The 16,575-nt window shown below is 60.6% G+C and overlaps 2 protein-coding genes across 3 annotated transcripts; one reads left to right on the plus strand and one right to left on the minus strand.

The window, feature by feature from the left end:
- Nucleotides 1-1,958: 1,958 nt before the first annotated feature.
- On the plus strand, nucleotides 1,959-8,344 carry LOC120505528. Its single transcript, XM_039716178.1, has 10 exons — nucleotides 1,959-2,854; nucleotides 3,069-3,173; nucleotides 3,639-3,695; nucleotides 5,035-5,143; nucleotides 5,271-5,923; nucleotides 6,106-6,275; nucleotides 6,415-6,492; nucleotides 7,011-7,076; nucleotides 7,198-7,281; nucleotides 7,794-8,344. The coding sequence occupies exons 1-10, from the start codon at nucleotides 2,618-2,620 to the stop codon at nucleotides 7,948-7,950; spliced, it is 1,716 nt and encodes a 571-aa protein (XP_039572112.1). The 5' UTR covers nucleotides 1,959-2,617; the 3' UTR covers nucleotides 7,951-8,344.
- A 2,067-nt stretch (nucleotides 8,345-10,411) lies between these two features.
- On the minus strand, nucleotides 10,412-14,852 carry UBALD2 (UBA like domain containing 2). 2 transcript variants are annotated; one of them, XM_039716190.1, is made up of 3 exons: nucleotides 14,688-14,852; nucleotides 14,069-14,131; nucleotides 10,412-11,299 (listed from the first exon to the last, which is right to left on the minus strand). In XM_039716190.1, the coding sequence occupies exons 1-3, from the start codon at nucleotides 14,805-14,807 to the stop codon at nucleotides 10,979-10,981; spliced, it is 504 nt and encodes a 167-aa protein (XP_039572124.1). In that variant the 5' UTR covers nucleotides 14,808-14,852; the 3' UTR covers nucleotides 10,412-10,978. The 2 variants fall into 2 exon arrangements, with proteins under 2 accessions (XP_039572124.1, XP_039572125.1); XM_039716191.1 differs by lacking the exon at nucleotides 14,069-14,131.
- Nucleotides 14,853-16,575: the final 1,723 nt, after the last annotated feature.

Consider the following 16,575-nt stretch of genomic DNA (forward strand, 5'->3'; position numbering starts at 1 on the left):
GTGCTACCTGTCTAGCTAATATTAACACTCCTGCATACAGAACACTACAGTACATTAAGCATAAAATGACAGAAATCAGCAAAATTACAACAGGATGCAATGTTAAATCTGGAATTCCTGTTGCAAACAGCACCCCACCAGTGATGTTCTCCATTTCTCATCCCATGATATATGTATTCTGTACTTGATGAATTGTGGTTAGAGCTCTGTGTCCATTGCTTCAGCCACCTTCCAGCAGTGAACACAGCTCTTTGTGCTGCAGTAATTTTTCCACCAGTGCAAGGTTCATTCCAGTGGGGGTGAGCAGGAAATCTTGCTGGGATGTGTAGGTAGATTGTTGCAATTCATGGGTTGTGACAGAACTGAATAGATGAAGTCACATCCTCCAAATCTGGAGAAAACTACAAACCCAAATGTTTGGCTTATTTCTATAGTGGTGTGGTCTCTGTGGAATCACAAATAGTTCTTACTCTTCCCAATGTATGTAAGTACAGTTACAAGCATTCAGCAGGACCAGTATTTCAAAATGACAAGCATTTTGTTCAGTGCCAAGACAAATGTCTTGGGCATTAGATTGGTGTTACTTTCACAAATAAATCCCTGTTGTTCCTGTACAACACACACATCAGCAGTGACAGCTTGCCATTTGTTCCCATTTTGTTGGCCCTAACCCCCAAGGTCTGCTCCTGCTCCCTGCACACCCACCAGGAGGCACAGCCTGGCACAGGCAGAGCCAGGGCAGCTCCAGTGTGCTCTCTGTTTCCTGCTCAGAGAAGGGCTGTGCTCAGGGTGATGGGAGAAACAGCAGGAGCCTGGGCCAGGCTGCACTGGATCCCAGCCCAGCCCCTCCATCCCACACAGCCCCTCCTGGGTGCCTGAAGCCCTTGGCTGGGGAAGAACCTTTTGGAATTCAACAAAGGCAAGGCCATGTCCTGCGCCCTGGGGTGTTCATCCAGGATCCCCCAGCACCTCCATGCCGTGGGTGCAGCCAGCACGAGGCCACCCAGCAGCACAGACCCTCTGCCCAACAGTGTGGTGGGACTCAGCTGAGTGCCATGGGGACAGCGATGGCTTTGGGGACAGCTCTGGCCCTGTTCCCTCTGGCTGTCATAGCCAGGAGCCAGGTGATGCCCTGGCATCAGACCCATTTAGCCAGTGATGGAACTGTGGGGGTGCTGGTGATGTCCTCCCAGTGGCAACAGGTTTCTGACATTCAGGGAGGCACAAGGAGTGGGCAGCTCCAGGATGGAGCCCCTCTGAAGGAGCAGCTGCTCGTGGCTGCCCAGGACACCCAGGGATGGGAGGTGGAGGGCTCAGGCTCCCACAGCTGCCATCCCAACCAGCCTCACACCTGTGTCCTTGCTTGGTCAGCACCAGGCCCCCCCTGTGCCCTGCAGGAGGGCAGGTCAGGACCTGGCTCTGGCAGCATGGACCATGAGAGGGTGGTCCTGGACCTTCAGGATGTCCTGGAGCTGCATTAAGGCAAAACAGCACCAAACAGTCAATTAGAAAGTTGGATGTTTTCAGCAGCAAGGATTTAAACCTTGTGATAGGTTGTACAGACTGGCGGCAACAATTTAAACCCTCCTGAGCAGCCTGTGGATTCAATTTCCCTGGACAACACGTGGATTAAACTTCCCCAAGGAACAGCCCACAGATTAAGTTTGTTTCAACAGCGTGTGGATTAAAATTCTCTGAACAACACGTGGCAACTTTTTTGAGCAGCCCACAAATTAAACTTCCCTGATGAAAAGCCCGTGGATTACACAACTACCCCAACAGACAGCTCGTGAGTTAAATTTCCCTGAACTACATGTGGAAACAGCGATTTCTTAACAGCCCATGGCAGCCACAATTTAAACTCTGTTTTCCTTCCTTTGCTCCTTCCTTTCTCCCTCTCCTCAGAAGTTTAAATTGCTTGTGTTTATCTGCTTTTCCCTGCTTCTATGGCTCTTGGCTTTGAAGTGAGGCACTGAAAATCTGTGTATTGGTGGAGTCAGCAGCAGCTTTCCACCCTTCCCAGATCTAAGGGAGAAGGGAAACTCATCCTTTTGAGACCCCAAAAAGGAATGACTGGAGGTGCTTCCTCTCTGGGGCTGGTCTCCTCCTGGAGTGTTCTGGAATGCTCCGGGCTGGGTGAGAACATGGATCAGCCCTCCACAGGGCACAGCTCTCCTGGGCAGGCTCAACTCACCCTGTGAGCAGCTCCTGGGGCACCACCTGCCCCGTGTGAGCTGTCCTTGGAGTCATTTTGGGGCTGAAATTGGTAAAGGCTGGAGGTGTTGTGGCACATGGTCCCTTGCAGGTCCTGCTGGAACCAGGACATCAGCAGCAGCAGGGGACAATGGGGACAATGGGGACATTCCACACAGGGCTGAGCCATTGCTGTGTAACAATGGGCACTCTCTGCCTGGGCAGGGGGACACTGTAAAGAGGGACACAAGAGGCACAGGCTCCGGAGCAAGGAGGAGACTGAAGAGGAAGGACCCTGTTGGCTGTGCACCTCTTCCTCTTCCTTCTCCTCCTTTTAACACCTCCCACCACCCTGCCTGCTCCTCTCCGGGGCAATAGCACAGGAGCCTCCTGTTCCTGGCAGCTTTTGGACACACCAGCAGCAATGGCAATGCTCACTCTTGGCCAGATGCTGGATGCTGCCCTTGGGTCATCGAGAGCTGGAATCATCGACTTTGAGCAGCTGCACAACCTCCTGAATGGGATGCTTTTGCACCTGGGTCTGCGGGATCTGCTCGTCCAGGAGAACGGGGAGCCACTGGAGGGGGCCGAGGAAAGCCCTTTCGCTTTCCTTAAGGAGTTAAAGGAGAGAGTGGAAGCCAATGAAAAAGAGCTCGCCGAGGTAGAGGCTCTTCCCAGCCCCAGGTGCTCCCCCCAAGCCACCCCTTCCTCTGGAATCTGAACCCCCCGTGCTGCTGGGGAGCTGCTGCTGAGGATGTGCTGAAGGCCAAGCACTGCCCAGGCCCTGAGCTGCCCCTGGCCCTGTGCAGACCCTGGTGGCTGCAAAGGACCTGGGACCCTGCCCTGGGGCTCAGCTCTCCATCCCCCTCTCCCAGGTGAGGGCTCTTTGCCAGGAGCTGCGTGAGGAGGTCAACGAGGTGAAGCTGGAGCAGTCCCACATGGCAGAGGACATGCAGTATATGCTACAGAACTTTAACATGGTGAGAATTTTAGCATGGACCCCCTTGAGCTGCCCCTCACTGTGCTGCCCTGCTGCCCCTGCCCTGCAGCCCTTGCAGGCTCCCAGTGTGAAGGGCACCAGGAGGGAAGAGAGCAGAAGGTGGGTGCTCATCCCAACCCACCTGGAGCCCCCCACTTTCCTTCTGCCAGCACTGCCCCGGGAAGGGCAGAAGGGCACCACTGCCCACAGGTCAAGTGGTTGAGATCACTGCCTCCCTCAGACAGGGCTGCTGAGGCATTTGTGAGCTAAACAGCCATCAAAAAAAAAGTAATCTGGGTCCAGGGAAGGTGAGGAGACAAAGGTCCACCTGTGAAATACAGCCACAGCCACTTGGCATAGCCCTGTCCAGGACCCCTCTGTCTGATGTCCAAGTTAATTTGCAAATGTCCCTTTTAAATCCTGCTCCTGTGTTCTGACTCCTGTCCCTGTCCTCACCCTCCTCCAGGAAGATTTCCAGAACATGATGGATGAGCTCCGTAACCAGCTGATGGAATCTCTCATGGTATGTCCTTGAGCAGGGCCTGCTCCAGGGCAGGGTCCCCTCACATCAGGACAGGGTCCCCAGATGTTCTGGGGTGGGGAAGGGGATCAACACTCCTCTGGATCCTGTCCTGCCCCCAGTTACACAGATGGCTCTGATGCCTTCCTTCCCAAAATTAAATCTGGAAAAGAGGCTGATGCTCTCCCCATCCCCAGAGGAGGTGAGAAACACGGTGTGCTGGGACGTGCTGGAGGACTGCGTGGGCAGGAAAGCAGGAGGAGGAGGAGGAAGAGGAGGTCAAGGCCTGGCAGTGGAGGGGGATCGCAGCCCCCTGCACCCCAGCGCCTCTGCCGAGCTTGCTCGGGACTCCCCTTCCCTGTGCATCCCAAAGGAGAAGGACCTGGATAGGCTGAGCCAGGGCAGCTCCTCAGCTGGCCTGGCGTGATCCCAGCTTGGTTTCTGCTCAGAAAAGGGAATGTTCAGGGTGGTGGGACAAGCAGCAGGAGCTGGTACCTCCCTGGGTGCGGCCTGGCTGCGCTGACATCGCACCACAGCCCCTCCTTGCTCAGCACCAGGCAGGACCAGGGCTCCCTGCCCTCCAGGTCTCTCTGGAGTGGTGGCTAGGGCTGGGGGACAGCAGAGGGATGTCACGGGGCAGGTCTGGGATACTGAGTCCCATTTCTGGAGGCAAGAATGCCTTGCTGCTGTATTAGATGGCATCAGTTGGGTGTTTGCTGATCCCCTGGGTTGGCTGTGAAAACCATGATCATGGAGGTGCCCAAAGGGCTAAACTGGCTGGGGAGGAACATTTTGAAGCTCAGCACAGGCAGGTGCAGGGTCCTTCAGCTGCGAGGAACAGCCCAGGCACCAGCCCAGGCCGGGACTGCCCGGCTGGAAAAGCAGCTCCGTGGGGAAGGAGCTGGGGCTGTGCACGAGCAGCGCTGTGCCCGGGGCACGGGAAGGGCACTGGGCCCGGGGTGCCTCAGGAGAGCATCTCCAGCAGGTCTGGGGCTGAGGCTGCCCCTCTGCTCAGCCCTGGCCAGGCCTGCCCTGGAGCAGGGTCCAGCTCTGGGCTCCTCGGGATGGGACACGGAGCTGCTGGAGCGGGTCCTGTGGAGGGCCTCAAAGATGGTCTGGGCACTGGGGCATCTCTGTCCTGGGGAAAGGCTGAGGGTGCTGGGGCTGTTCAGCCTCAAAAGGAAACACTGAAAGGGAACCAAGTCTGGGAGGCTGATGCTGAGCAGCCGGGCGGGGGGGGGATCTGTGCCTCAGTTTCCCCAGGAAGAGCTGGGTTGGAAGGCTGGCTGGGGGATCCTGAGTGCAGCCCAGTGTGGCAGCCAGCCCATCCTCTCCTTCCCAGTCTGCCATGAAGAACATGCTGGCTGGGCCCAGCTCCCGAGACAAGAAGTCTGGCCACCACCTCCTGGACTCAGAGGATGACCAAGGGCTGATTGTCATCGGCAACGAAAGTACCTCTGGGCACAGCTGGGGAGGGAGAGAGGGCACAGCGGGCCGGGCAGGGGGCTGCACCGCTGCCTTGTCCCCCAGCCACGCTCCCCCTGGCCCCGGGCAGCTCCCTCTGGTTTCTTCTTCCAGTCACCCTCGTGGAAAAGCCCAAGACACCAAGGCACGGGGACAGCCAGCCTGCCAGCCCCCTGTCCCCCAACGGCAAGACACAGGGCAAGGGGAAGGAAGAGAATGCGGGCAGTGACATCGTGTCCATCGGGGAAAATGACACGGGACAGAACGGGGGACGGGGCGGCGTGGGACGCAGGGGCATGGGACAGAAGGACACGAGACGAAATGGGCAAGGGGGTGACATGGGACAGAATGACACGGAGCAGAAGGACACGGGAAGGAGCGGGAGATGGAGCACCAGAGGACGGAATGGCGTGGGACAGGATGAGCTAGGACAGGATGACATGGGTCAGAAGGACATGAGACGAAATGGGCAGTGGAGCGATGCAGGACAGAGTGACATGGGACAGAAGGGCATGGGGAGGAATGTGAGATGGAGTGACAGAGAATGGAATGAAATGGGACAGAAGGACGTGGAACAGGACGACGTGGGGCAGGATGACATGGGACAGAAGGACATGGGACAGGATGACATGGGACAGATCAAGAAGGAAGAGACCGAGATACACATCTCTGAGGTAGAGGCTCCTCCCAGCCCCCTGGGTATTCCCCCTGAGGTGACCAGCATGGGAGAGATCAAGGAAGAAGAGACCAAGATGGGCATCTCCAAGGTAGGAACTCTTCCCAGCCCCTGAGCCACCCCCTCCTTTGGGGTCTGCACCCCCTCTTGCTGCCCTTAGACCAAGGTCTGGTTTAAGACCAAGCTCACAGTGGCACAGGGGGCTTCCTTGAGGGAAAGGGGTGGAGCTCTAGAGGTGAGAGCTGGGGCTGAAACCCTGCTCTGCTTGCTCAGGCTGCTCCCCATGTTCAGAAAAAGGGTTTGGATGGCAGTTTGACCACCTCAGAAATGCACCCAAGAGCCCCTGGCAGCCATGTCCCAGGGCAGCGGGTGCAGTCAGTACGAGGCCACCCAGGATCCCAGAACCTCTGGATCCCAGCCGAGAGCGTGGCTGGGCCTAGCAGGTGAGTGTCACGGGGACAGCAGTGGCTTTGGGGACACCACTGGCCCTGTTCCCTCTGGCTGGGCCCGTGTGGTGCCCTGGCGTTGGATCCATTATCCACTGCTGGGGCCATGGGGATGCTGATGGTGATTTCCTCCCAGTGGCAGCAGGCTCCCACCATCCAAGGAGGCACATGGAGGCGGCGTCAGGATGGAGGCATACCCAGCTGAAGCTGGACTGTAGGTGCAAAAGCTTTTGTGACAAGTGTGGGGGACACTGGCTCGTCCCCTGGCAGGGCTGGGACACGCAGTGCCAGAGTCAGGTGGTGACCTGCCCTCCTGGCAGGGCACAGGGGGGTGACCAAGAGAGGTGTGAGGCTGGTTGGGATGGCAGCTGTGTCCTCTGACCTTGCCAGCTGCCCCAGGTCCCATGGGACTGGGTTGCCCCTGGGAGACATTCCCATAGCAGTGGCTTTTGGGAGCTTCCCCCTGTGGATTCACCATTGTCCAATACGAGCTGGAGCTTTGTCCCAGGTGGGACTCCATGAATAGCCCATTTCCCAAATCACACCCCCTTTATTTTGTAACCAGCCAGCGGGTTGGACTGTGCTGTGGTGGTGGTGGAGAATCCAGGCTCAGCACCCCAAGATTCCCCTGAAAATTCCCCAGGTCCCTGCAGTGCCTGGCCCAGCTCTTGGCTCTGCCCAGTCAGGGCTGTGTGCCCCAGGAGCCTGCCCAGTCTTTTCTCCCTGCTTCAGGATGCTCCTGAGGGTGCCCTCCTCCGAGTACTCACCTTGTGAACCGCTTGTGAAGCTGCCTGGCCAGTGAGTGGCACCGGGGCACGGGGGTGGGACAGGGCCAGAGGGGTGCTGGCAGTGCCCTGCAGCCTCAGGGCTGGCTCCTCTGGCCCTGTCACCCACCCCGTGGCCCCTGTCACCCTCCCAGACGCCCTGACTTCATCTCATCCACGCCACCGGCATCCCCCGGCCTCTCCATGCGCCTGCCCCAGCTCCGCAGGCAGGAGCCCAGGTAGGGAGCTGGGCACCCACCCTGGGCCCTGGGGAGCCACCCTGGCCCTGGGGAGCCCTGTCCCAGCAAGCAGAGCTCTCCTGGCTGGGGTGGAAGAGGCTGGAGGTGCCCAGGCAGAGGCAGAGGGTCAGCTGGGCTCGCCCCAGGTCAGAGGGGTTTGATGAGTTGTGTCTGGTGTCAGCCTCAGCTCAGCCTTGCTGGGGACTTGGTGCCTCGTGTGAAAGGAGTTCCCAAAATCAAGCCCTGGAGCTGGGACAGGCCTGCTCCTGCTTCCTGGCGTCCCCTGCAAAGGGCACCGGGACCTGTCAGGGCCATGGGCAGCTCTTGGGGCTGTGGGGAAAGGGCAGATCCTGCAGGGCTGGGTGGGCAGGGGTCTCCTGCAGCAGCTGGAGGAGGGGGAGCACCCCCTGCACCCCTCCTGGCAGAGCAGGTTGGAGCACAGGGTGCCAGGGCACGGAGCACAGGGTGCCAGGGTGCCAGGGCACTGAGCCCCCCCGTGCCCGGTCCCACAGGGAGCAGCCAGCCGAGGGCTATTACCGCAGATCACCGATGTACTCGGGCGGCAAACACACCAGCGTCAGCCCCGTGCAGCCCATGGAGCCGCTCCTCCCAGACCCCAACATGGTAGGGATGGGGACGGGGACGGTGGGGACGAGGCCGGGACAGTGATGCTGGCACATCTGTGCCTCAGTGTCCCCGGAGGAGCCGGGCGGGGAGGCTGCCCTGGGGGTGCTGGGTGCAGCCCAGAGCGGCAGAGCCAGCCCGTCCCCTCCTTCCCAGCCCGGCACGTACGACCTGATGGGCAAGGATGGAGTCTTGTACCGGGGCCGGACTTCCCCGACGGACTGAGCAAGCAGCGCCGGCCTGCAGCAATAAAGGGAGCCCACCAGAGCGGGATCTGCCCCTCGTGCACACCGAGCAGCATCCCCTGCCCTGAAAGCACCCCTGACACCTCCCAGGCTCTGGGTCAGCCCCCGGGGGTCGTGCAACCCCTGGCCCTGCCGGGGGACCCCCAAAAGGGGGAAGCAGGAGACCGCTGCCATGGAAGCACGGACCCCTCTGCTCCCACCTCCCAACAGCAGAGGGACACGAAACAGCAAGAGGAGGAGGAGCTCATTTGCTGCTGGGGAAGGGGGAAATGGGGACCTCAGCAGCAGAGCACAGTTTGGTGCCAAATCCCAGCTGGTTTGCTGCCGCTTATCCCGGGATGAGCACGGCCGGGCTGCCTTCCTCACCCTGAGTGCAGAACCCCCCTGGCACCCCCCGTCCCTCCCGCAGCGCTGCCATGGAAGCACGGACCCCTCTGCTCCCACCTCCCAACAGCAGAGGGACACGAACCCTCCTTCCCCTGGTGCCACCCCAGGGCTTGGGGCTGCTTCTCCTGGCCCTCTGTGCCACCATCCCAGTGTCACCTTCCCTGTGCCACCCTCCCCTCCCAGTGCCATCCTCCCCGTGGATGGGAGGAAACCCCAGTGCGTGCTGAGGAAGCGGGCAGGACAACCCCGACCCCCGGGCACCGAGGGGTGTCCCAGTGCCACCGTCCCTGTGCCATCCTCCCAGTGCCACCGTCCCCGTGCCATCCTCCCCGTGCCATCCTCCCAGTGCCATCCTCCCCGTGCCATCCTCCCGGTGCCACCTTCCCTGTGCCACCCTCCCCGTGGATGGGAGGAAGCCCCAGTGCGTGCTGAGGAAGCGGGCAGGACAACCCCGACCCCCGGGCACCGAGGGGTGTCACAGCTGGGGACACGTGGCTGTGCCCGCAGGGGACTGGGGATGTCCCCTCTACACACAGTGACACTTCCTGGGGGGGGACACAGCTCTCGGGTGAGTGGGAGGGTGAGAAAGCCGGAGGGGAACCCCACTGGAACCTCGGGGGGCCCCAGAGCTTATGGGGGACATCCCCTGCTCGCCTGGTGGGTGTCCCCAGGCTGTCCCCCCGCAGGGACAGCCTCCGTCCCTGTCAGCTGCACTGCACTCCACAGGCACCGGGAGCTCCCCCTGGAATCTTCTCCCTGCTGGCTTTGGGTTTTCAGGGGAAAACCAGGTGCTCAAAACCTTCTTTGGGGGTACTGAGGTGGACAGAGCTGGATCTGGGATCTCCCCAGTGCCACCTCCTGTAGGATAACTGGGAACACCCTGAGCAAAGCCCTGGGCACCAGGGCAGAGCCAACAAACCAGGGCAGAGCCAACAAAGAGCCATCCTGCACTCCTGGCTGGGGCTGAGGGGTGTAAAACCAATCACCTTTGGGACAGATCGCCTCTGCAGGACGTGGCCCAGCTGGGGTCTCCTCTTTGGTGCTCCTCCTCCTCCTGCCCCTTCTGCTGCCCCCAGGATCCAGGTGCACCCTACAACCACCCCCAGCCCTGGGTGATGTTTGGAGCAGGTAAAGCAACCCCAGATAGATTTTTTCTGCCTTTTCTCCCTGGAGTTTGTGCCATCCTGGGGAGCTCCCCATCCCTGCAGGAAGCTTTGCACTGTGCCTTGAGTCCCCCTGTCATTCCTGACATTCCCAGAGCTGCTGTGCTCCCATTTTGGGGTTTATCCTGGCTGTTTGGTGTGTGAATGTCGTGGCCACAGCCCTGCTGAGCTCCCATGTCCTCTGGCTGGTGACCTTTCTGCAGAGGGGACACTCAGAGGACACCATCCCCTGCCCCAGTGTCCCCACAGTGCTGAGGCTGGGGGGCTCATCCCAGGGTGGGTGATGGGGCTGGGGGGCTTTTGCAAGCTGTGACATTTTGTGAGGGGGCAGGCAGGGCTGTCAGCTGCACCCCCTGGCACACGGGGGCTCCTGGCTGTGCTGGCACAGCACCCCCATGGCCCTGGGTCTTCCCTTCTCTCTGTTCCCCCTCTTTGGGGACAGCAGAGGTGGCTTGTGCAGGCAGAGCTGATGGCACTGCCTCACAGAGGAGTCACCCATATTTTCAGTGCCCTGCCAGGGACACCCTCCCAGCAGAGAGAAAAGGCAGGGACAGCTGGTGTTAAAAAAGTGATTTTTTTTTTTTTTTTTGTTTTTTTTTTTGAAAACTAAAAAACCCCCAGCTCCCCCCTGCCTGGGGAAGCACCACTTAGGGCAGTCACAGGGACAGGGGGACATCACTTTGATAAACCCCCAGGCCCTGGGGGTGCTGAGGGAGGGAGGACAGGGTTGGGGGCAAGTCCAGGGGGGGTCTGTGCAAGAAGCCGGGCTGAATTTCAGGAGCCAGAGAGCTGCTTTTGCTCTGGGCACTGCAACAAGTGCCCAGGGAGCCAGAGCTGGGGAGGGTGTCCAGTGGCTCCATGTCCCTGTGGCTGTGATCTGGGGTGCCAACAGCCACCTCCATCCGGTTATTTTTGTTATTCCTGTCCTCCCCTTCCCTCTCCTGCCCCGATGTAGAGATGCTGGGTGGGGACAGAGCCACAGGGAAAAGCCCCAGACACCCAGCAGCTGCCTCCACGCCGCTGCTCCTTCTCTCTGGATTTATATACATTAGATATATTTATATATTATAGTTATATATTTTTTTTTAAAAAAGGGGAGGGGAGTAGAGAGCAGCCAGAGGCTCTCACAGGTCAGTGCCCTCCCTGGCAGCACATGCTCCCCCGCCGCCACCCCACACTAAAAATAATAATAAAACCTAGAAAATTCTTCCAGTGCGTTTCTCGGCGAGAGCCCCTGCTCCCAACGCCCCGGCCCGGCCCCCCCTGACCCCCCCAGCCTTATCTCTGCCCATCCATGGTGGCCACGGCTTTCTGTGGGGGGGCAGGGGCCGGGGGGGTGGGCGGCCAGGAGGGCTGCGCGTGGTGCAGGTGGTGGTGCAGGCCGTGGGCGGTGGGCGAGGAGGGGGGCAGCCAGGCTGGCTGGTGGCTGGGGGGCGAGGAGGCCCAGAAGGGGCTGAAGCTGCCCGGGGGGGAGCAGGCCATGGAGGTGATGGGGCTGTTGCTGCTCTGCAGGCTCTCCGAGGTGCGCAGCTTGGAGAACATGGCCAGCGCGTCCGGGAAGTTGGGCGGCGTGGCCGGCGTGTTGCTGGGGGTGCACATCTGCAGGGCACAGCAGAACTGTCAGCTCAGGCACAGAGGGGTTTTTTTGGGGGTCCCAACCCACCCACGACAGCCAAGGGATCCGTCCTGTATCCCACAGCTGGTACCCTCCCAAAGGTGCCAGGTGTGGGATACAGGACGGACCCCCAGGGGTATGTGTGGCTCCCCCAAAGGTGTGGGGTGCCCAGGGAGAGGATCCAGCCAGTCTGGGAAGGACATTTTGGACCATCCCATGGATGAGGCGGGTTTGGGGAGCAGCACGAACAGGGCTGACACAAAGGGGTCCAGCATGGAGGGTGCTGGGGTCCTTTCACCAGGTCCCTCACCCCGCTCCCCTTCACCCCACAACGGCAGAGAGAGCACGAGGCAAGCAGGGCCCCCCCAGTTCCTGGTACAGGCCCTGCCTTCTTGGTACCCAGCTAAATTTAGCACTGGGACAGTGATGGATCCGTCCCTTTTTCCAGCAGAGGAAAAATCCACTGGGGAGGACCCAGCCCTGCTCCGAGGCTGGCACAGGGATCCCAAATCAGCCAAGAACTGGCTGAACTGAGAACTGGGGAGGGGCTACAAGGGGCACAGGGGTGTGTATGCAAATCCCATGAGGATGCACACACAGGCAGGGGATGCCTGGATAGGGAGGGGTGCGTGCACAGGGAGACTTCACCCCTCTGCCTAAATCCATCCCAAATCCCTGCTGCCCTCCTGGAGCCACAGCTCCTGACAGATGTTTGTGGGGACTTCAGGGGGCTGGGACAGTGTCTGCTGCCTTTAGCAATGGGGGAGTGAGACGTTTCTGGTGCTTCATCTCCCCCTTCCTGGGCCTTATCCCAGGATTTGCCCCTGGCTGGTGCTCACCTTTAGCAATGGGGGAATGAGATGTTTCTGGTGGGGAATAGCTGCTTCATCTCCCCCTTCCTGGGCCTTATCCCAGGATTTGCCCCTGGCTGGTGCTCAGCAGCCCCTCTGCTGCCAGCACAGCCCAAAATCCCTCCCAGAGGTTCCTCCTCATCCCCATCCCAGTGATGCTGGGATCAAAGGAGCAAACCCTTGCTGGGGGGCCCAGACCCCTGAAGTCAGGGTGCTCCCCAGCCTGAGGGAAGCAGCAGCTGGCTCTCACCAGCCTGGGGAGCTGGGGCACCCCAAAAATACAACCACGGCCTGGCTGGCACTGAACAGCTTCATAGTTAACCAGGAATATTCCTCCACAGAACTCATTTCAGAGCTCAGCCTCTGCTTTTTAAATTAACCTATACATTTGGCAGTATTTGAAAAAATACTTGTTGGGAAAAAAAAGCCCCAACCAATCAACAAACCCCAAAAACCTTAAATTTGCTCTGTTTTGAAAAAAACCACCACCACCACAGTGAGCCCTGGAATGATGCTGGACACAGCTCTGAGCTTCTGGGCTGATGTTTGCCAGATTAATTTGAAATATTAATTAAAAAATAAGAATTTCCATGTGATTATTGCCTTCCTCCTCCAACACATCTTGGGGAGAGCTGTCAGAGGGTCAGTCACTGACCCCCCAAACAGCTCTGGCAAGCCCTGGCCCCACAGCCTGGAGTCTGTGGGGGCTTGGGGGGCTCCCCAAGGGGTGGAGGTGACAGGGACGAGCCCCCGCCCATCAAACCACAGCCTGCACTCACAGCTTTGTTCCCTGACGCCTGAAAAAGAAATAGAAACTGCTAGCCCCAAACTCCTCATCTCAAACTGCACAAATCAGGGTGCCGGGGAGGGGGAGGGAAACACCAAATAAATTCCCCAAGACAGGAGTGTCTGGAGAGAAGGTGGAAGGTGTTTTGACACCACGTGGAGCACACACTGCTGAGGAGGGGGGAGAACCAGGTGCCTCGGTCCTGGGGAGGAATGGGGTGCCTGTTTTGGTTGGGGAGGGGTCCCTGTGCGGGGATGGGGGAACTCTGCCGGCAGGAATTGCCCTGAGGAGGCTTTGGGGTGGGAACAGCAGGGGCTGGGTCTGCTCCCTGCTGCTCCCCAGCCCCTTTCCCCCTGGGAATCTGGCTTTTCCACCAGGAGACCCTGGGTCTGCTCCCTCCTGCTCCCCCGGGAATCTCCAGCTTTTCCCCCGGCAGACCCTGCAGCCCGCCCGGGGCAGCTCGGAAGCGTGCGGGCTGGGCAGGAATTGCAATAAAAGGGGTTTTACTGGGAGCTGGCTGACAAAGCGACTTTCTCCGAGGGAAACCCAGCGCGCTCGCTGCCGGCAACGCCGGGCAGGCTGGCGATTCCCGACAACACGAGAAAAGGGGGGAAAATTCGCCTGAACCCCGACCTGCTCCTTCCCCCACGCCGGCAGCGTCCAGTTCCCTCAACACCAGAGCATGGCGTGGGGGGGGAGAGGGGAAACAAGAAAGAAAACCCGCAGAGAAACACAAAACAAAACACCCGGAGGGGAACAACTTCCTCCCTCCGGCCAGGGGGATGTGCCCTCGGCCAAGGTCAAGCGGCCAGGGGGGGAAAAGGGGGGTCCAGACGTGGCCCCCCGGCCCGGGGGGGGGAGCCCAAGTTGCAGCGCGATGCTCGCCGAGACAAACTATTTCCTGGCAGACATTTTAGCTCGTGTTTACATTCCCGGCTGCGTGCTCCTGCGGGCGCCCAGCAATATGGCTGGCAGGGAGCTGACAGCTCGGGGGCCGGGGGCTGCACCCCTCGGGGGGCTTGGTGGCGCTGGGAAGGGTGTGAAGGTGTTTTTGGGGCTGGGGGCGCTGGGGAGGGGTTTGGGGGTGTGCAGGGGTGAGGGGGGGTCCCACTTACCATCTGGGGGGGGTGGTGGCTGCTGGGGATGTTGGTCTCCTGGAAGAAGGCGCTGAGGGCTGTCTGTGGGGACAAGCTGTCAGCTCCAGCCCCCCACCCCTGAGACAAAGGCGGAGGGACAACAGGGACCCCCAAAACTCACCCCGCAGCCCCCCGCTCGCTCCCACCCCCGGTGGGGGGGGGAACCCAGGGGTGCCCCCACCCCGCCAGGCCTCGGGGCTGCCCTTCAGCGGGCCCGGCGCTGATCGTGTCCCCTCCTCGCCCCGGGGACCCCCAATCCGGGGGACACCCCCGGCCCGGCTCCGCACCCCCCCTCCCTCCGCGGCACCCCCGGAGCGCGGCGCGGGGAGGGGCCGGCCCGCCGCGGCTCGGGTTACGGCCCCGGTATAAATAACCCCGGCGGGGCCCGGGCCCGGATCGCCCCCCGCCCCGGTGCGGGTACCGGGGGGCGGGCACGACCCCCCAAAACCCGGCCCCGCCTGCCGGTGGGCCGGGGCCGCGCAGGCCTTGCCGCCACCCCCACCGCCTTCCGCCGCGCGGCTCCGCGGCCGGCCGGGCGCATCGCGGCCCGGGGCTCCCCGGTTCGCCCGGCGGGTCACCCCGACGCCCGTCCCCGTACCTCGAACTGCCAGTGCGCCGCCTGCAGCAGCTGCTTGGCCTGGTCGGCGGCGCAGCCCGCCGCCAGCACGAACTGGTTGATCATCACCTGGTGCCGCAGCTCGTCCATGTTGACGGACATGGCGGGGCGGCCCCGGCCCGCACCGCCCGGAGCGCCCCGCCGCCCCGCCCACCGCCGGCTTCGAACCTTCCAGCTGCCCCGGCGCCTCGCCATTGGCCGCCGCCTGTGTTTTGGCTGCAGGCGGCGCGGCGATTGGCTGGGGGTGGAGGAGGCGGGGCCAGGCGGGAGGGAGAAGGGGGGAGCCGGCCGCTGATTGGCTGTGAGGGGGGTTTTGTCGTGAGGCGTTGGTGATGTCACGTGTGTTCAGGGGTTATTGAGGGGGGTTCAATTTGGGGGGTGTTCATTGAGGGGAGATGTTCAGGGATGATTGAGGGGGGTTCAGTTTGGGGGGCGTTCATTGGGAGGAGCTGGTCAGGGGTTATTGAGGGGGTTCTGGTTTTGGGGGGCGTTCAATGGAAGGAGCTGTTTAGGGGGTTATTGAGGGGGGGATTCATTGAGGGGAGCTGCTCTCCCATCTGGGCACAGTTTCCCCTGGGAATGGGACCCTCACCAGATGCTGGGACCCCTCCTCTTCATCCCCAGGGACCCCTCCTCTTTATCCCCATGCTCCTCCCATGTACAGGCTGTGGGGTTCAGGGCAGCTCCTGTTTGGGGTAGGGGGATTGGGATTTTTTGTTAATGGTTAAAATCCGGATTTGAGCTCCAGCCTCAGCCTGCAAGGATGAACTCTCCCCTGCTGTTCTCTCCCCACACCAGGTTTGAGGATCTGAGTGGGACTTGTGCGATTTGTGCCTTGAAGTGTTTTGATTAAAAAAGGAAAATTGGCATTTAAACCCCAAACAAATAAAGAAGGGACTTTGCAAATGCACGGTGTGAAAGTAGGTTGATCTGGGAAGAGCCACTGGAAGTTTGGATGTGGTGATGGTGACCAGCTGGCCAGGGCAGAGGGAATGAGGAGGAGGAGAAATGGAAACTCGAAGCTGCATTTGCAGCTGGTTACCCCAGCAGTGAGGGCCTCTGTGGGCTCTGCAAAATCCTGCTGGCCCCATGGAGGTGAAGCCCAGCAATGGCAGACTGTGGCTGGAATCCTCCTGGGATATTCAGGGGCATCCCACCACTGGGGCTCAGCAATGGGTGTGGAGGGTCCTGCTTGCCCAGCAGGATTTTGTCAGCTTTGTCCTCTCGGAGCAAAACCAGCCTTGAGGCAGGTGGAGTGTGAGAGGAGCAGATGCAGATGCAGGGAGCCCAGACCCACCTGCCTGTGCACGCAGCCCTGGCGAGCTCTCAGAAGCTCCTCTTGCCAAAGCCACCCGTGAGCACGGCTTCCCTGGGCTGGGGTGGTGCCTGCCTGGGGTAACCCACGGGAATGCAGCTCATGGCAAACCCACGGGAATGCAGCTCACGGGCCCTTGGCACCCAAAGCTGTGACAGAGCAGTGCTGGTGACACTTGGAGAAGCCAGCAGGACTGGGAGTTCTTCAGAATGAGCTCTTTTCGGGGCAGGATTCGCTGTCACCTCTCCATGCTGAGGTGCTCTTCCAGATGTGCTGCCCTGACACCCCCCTGGAGCCTGGGGGTCACCCCTGCAGGCAGAGGGGGTCCCCAGCAATGCAGAGCCCTCGGCAGGCACCAAGGAAGGGTCACCCCCTCCCCAGGCATGGCCACGGCAGGGCTGCACAGAGCAGAGCCAGCCCAGGGGAGAAGGGCTGCTGCCCCCCAGTTCGTGCTGGGAATGAACTGGGAATGGACTGGCTGTACAGACAAACCCTTTCTGCTGTGGGTGGGCTGCACGCCCTCCTCTTGTAACATTACCCGCTGTGCTCTGCCGT

This window comes from Passer montanus, unplaced genomic scaffold (assembly GCF_014805655.1).
Source record: "Passer montanus isolate IOZ18808 unplaced genomic scaffold, ASM1480565v1 scaffold35, whole genome shotgun sequence".
Lineage (NCBI taxonomy): Eukaryota > Metazoa > Chordata > Aves > Passeriformes > Passeridae > Passer > Passer montanus.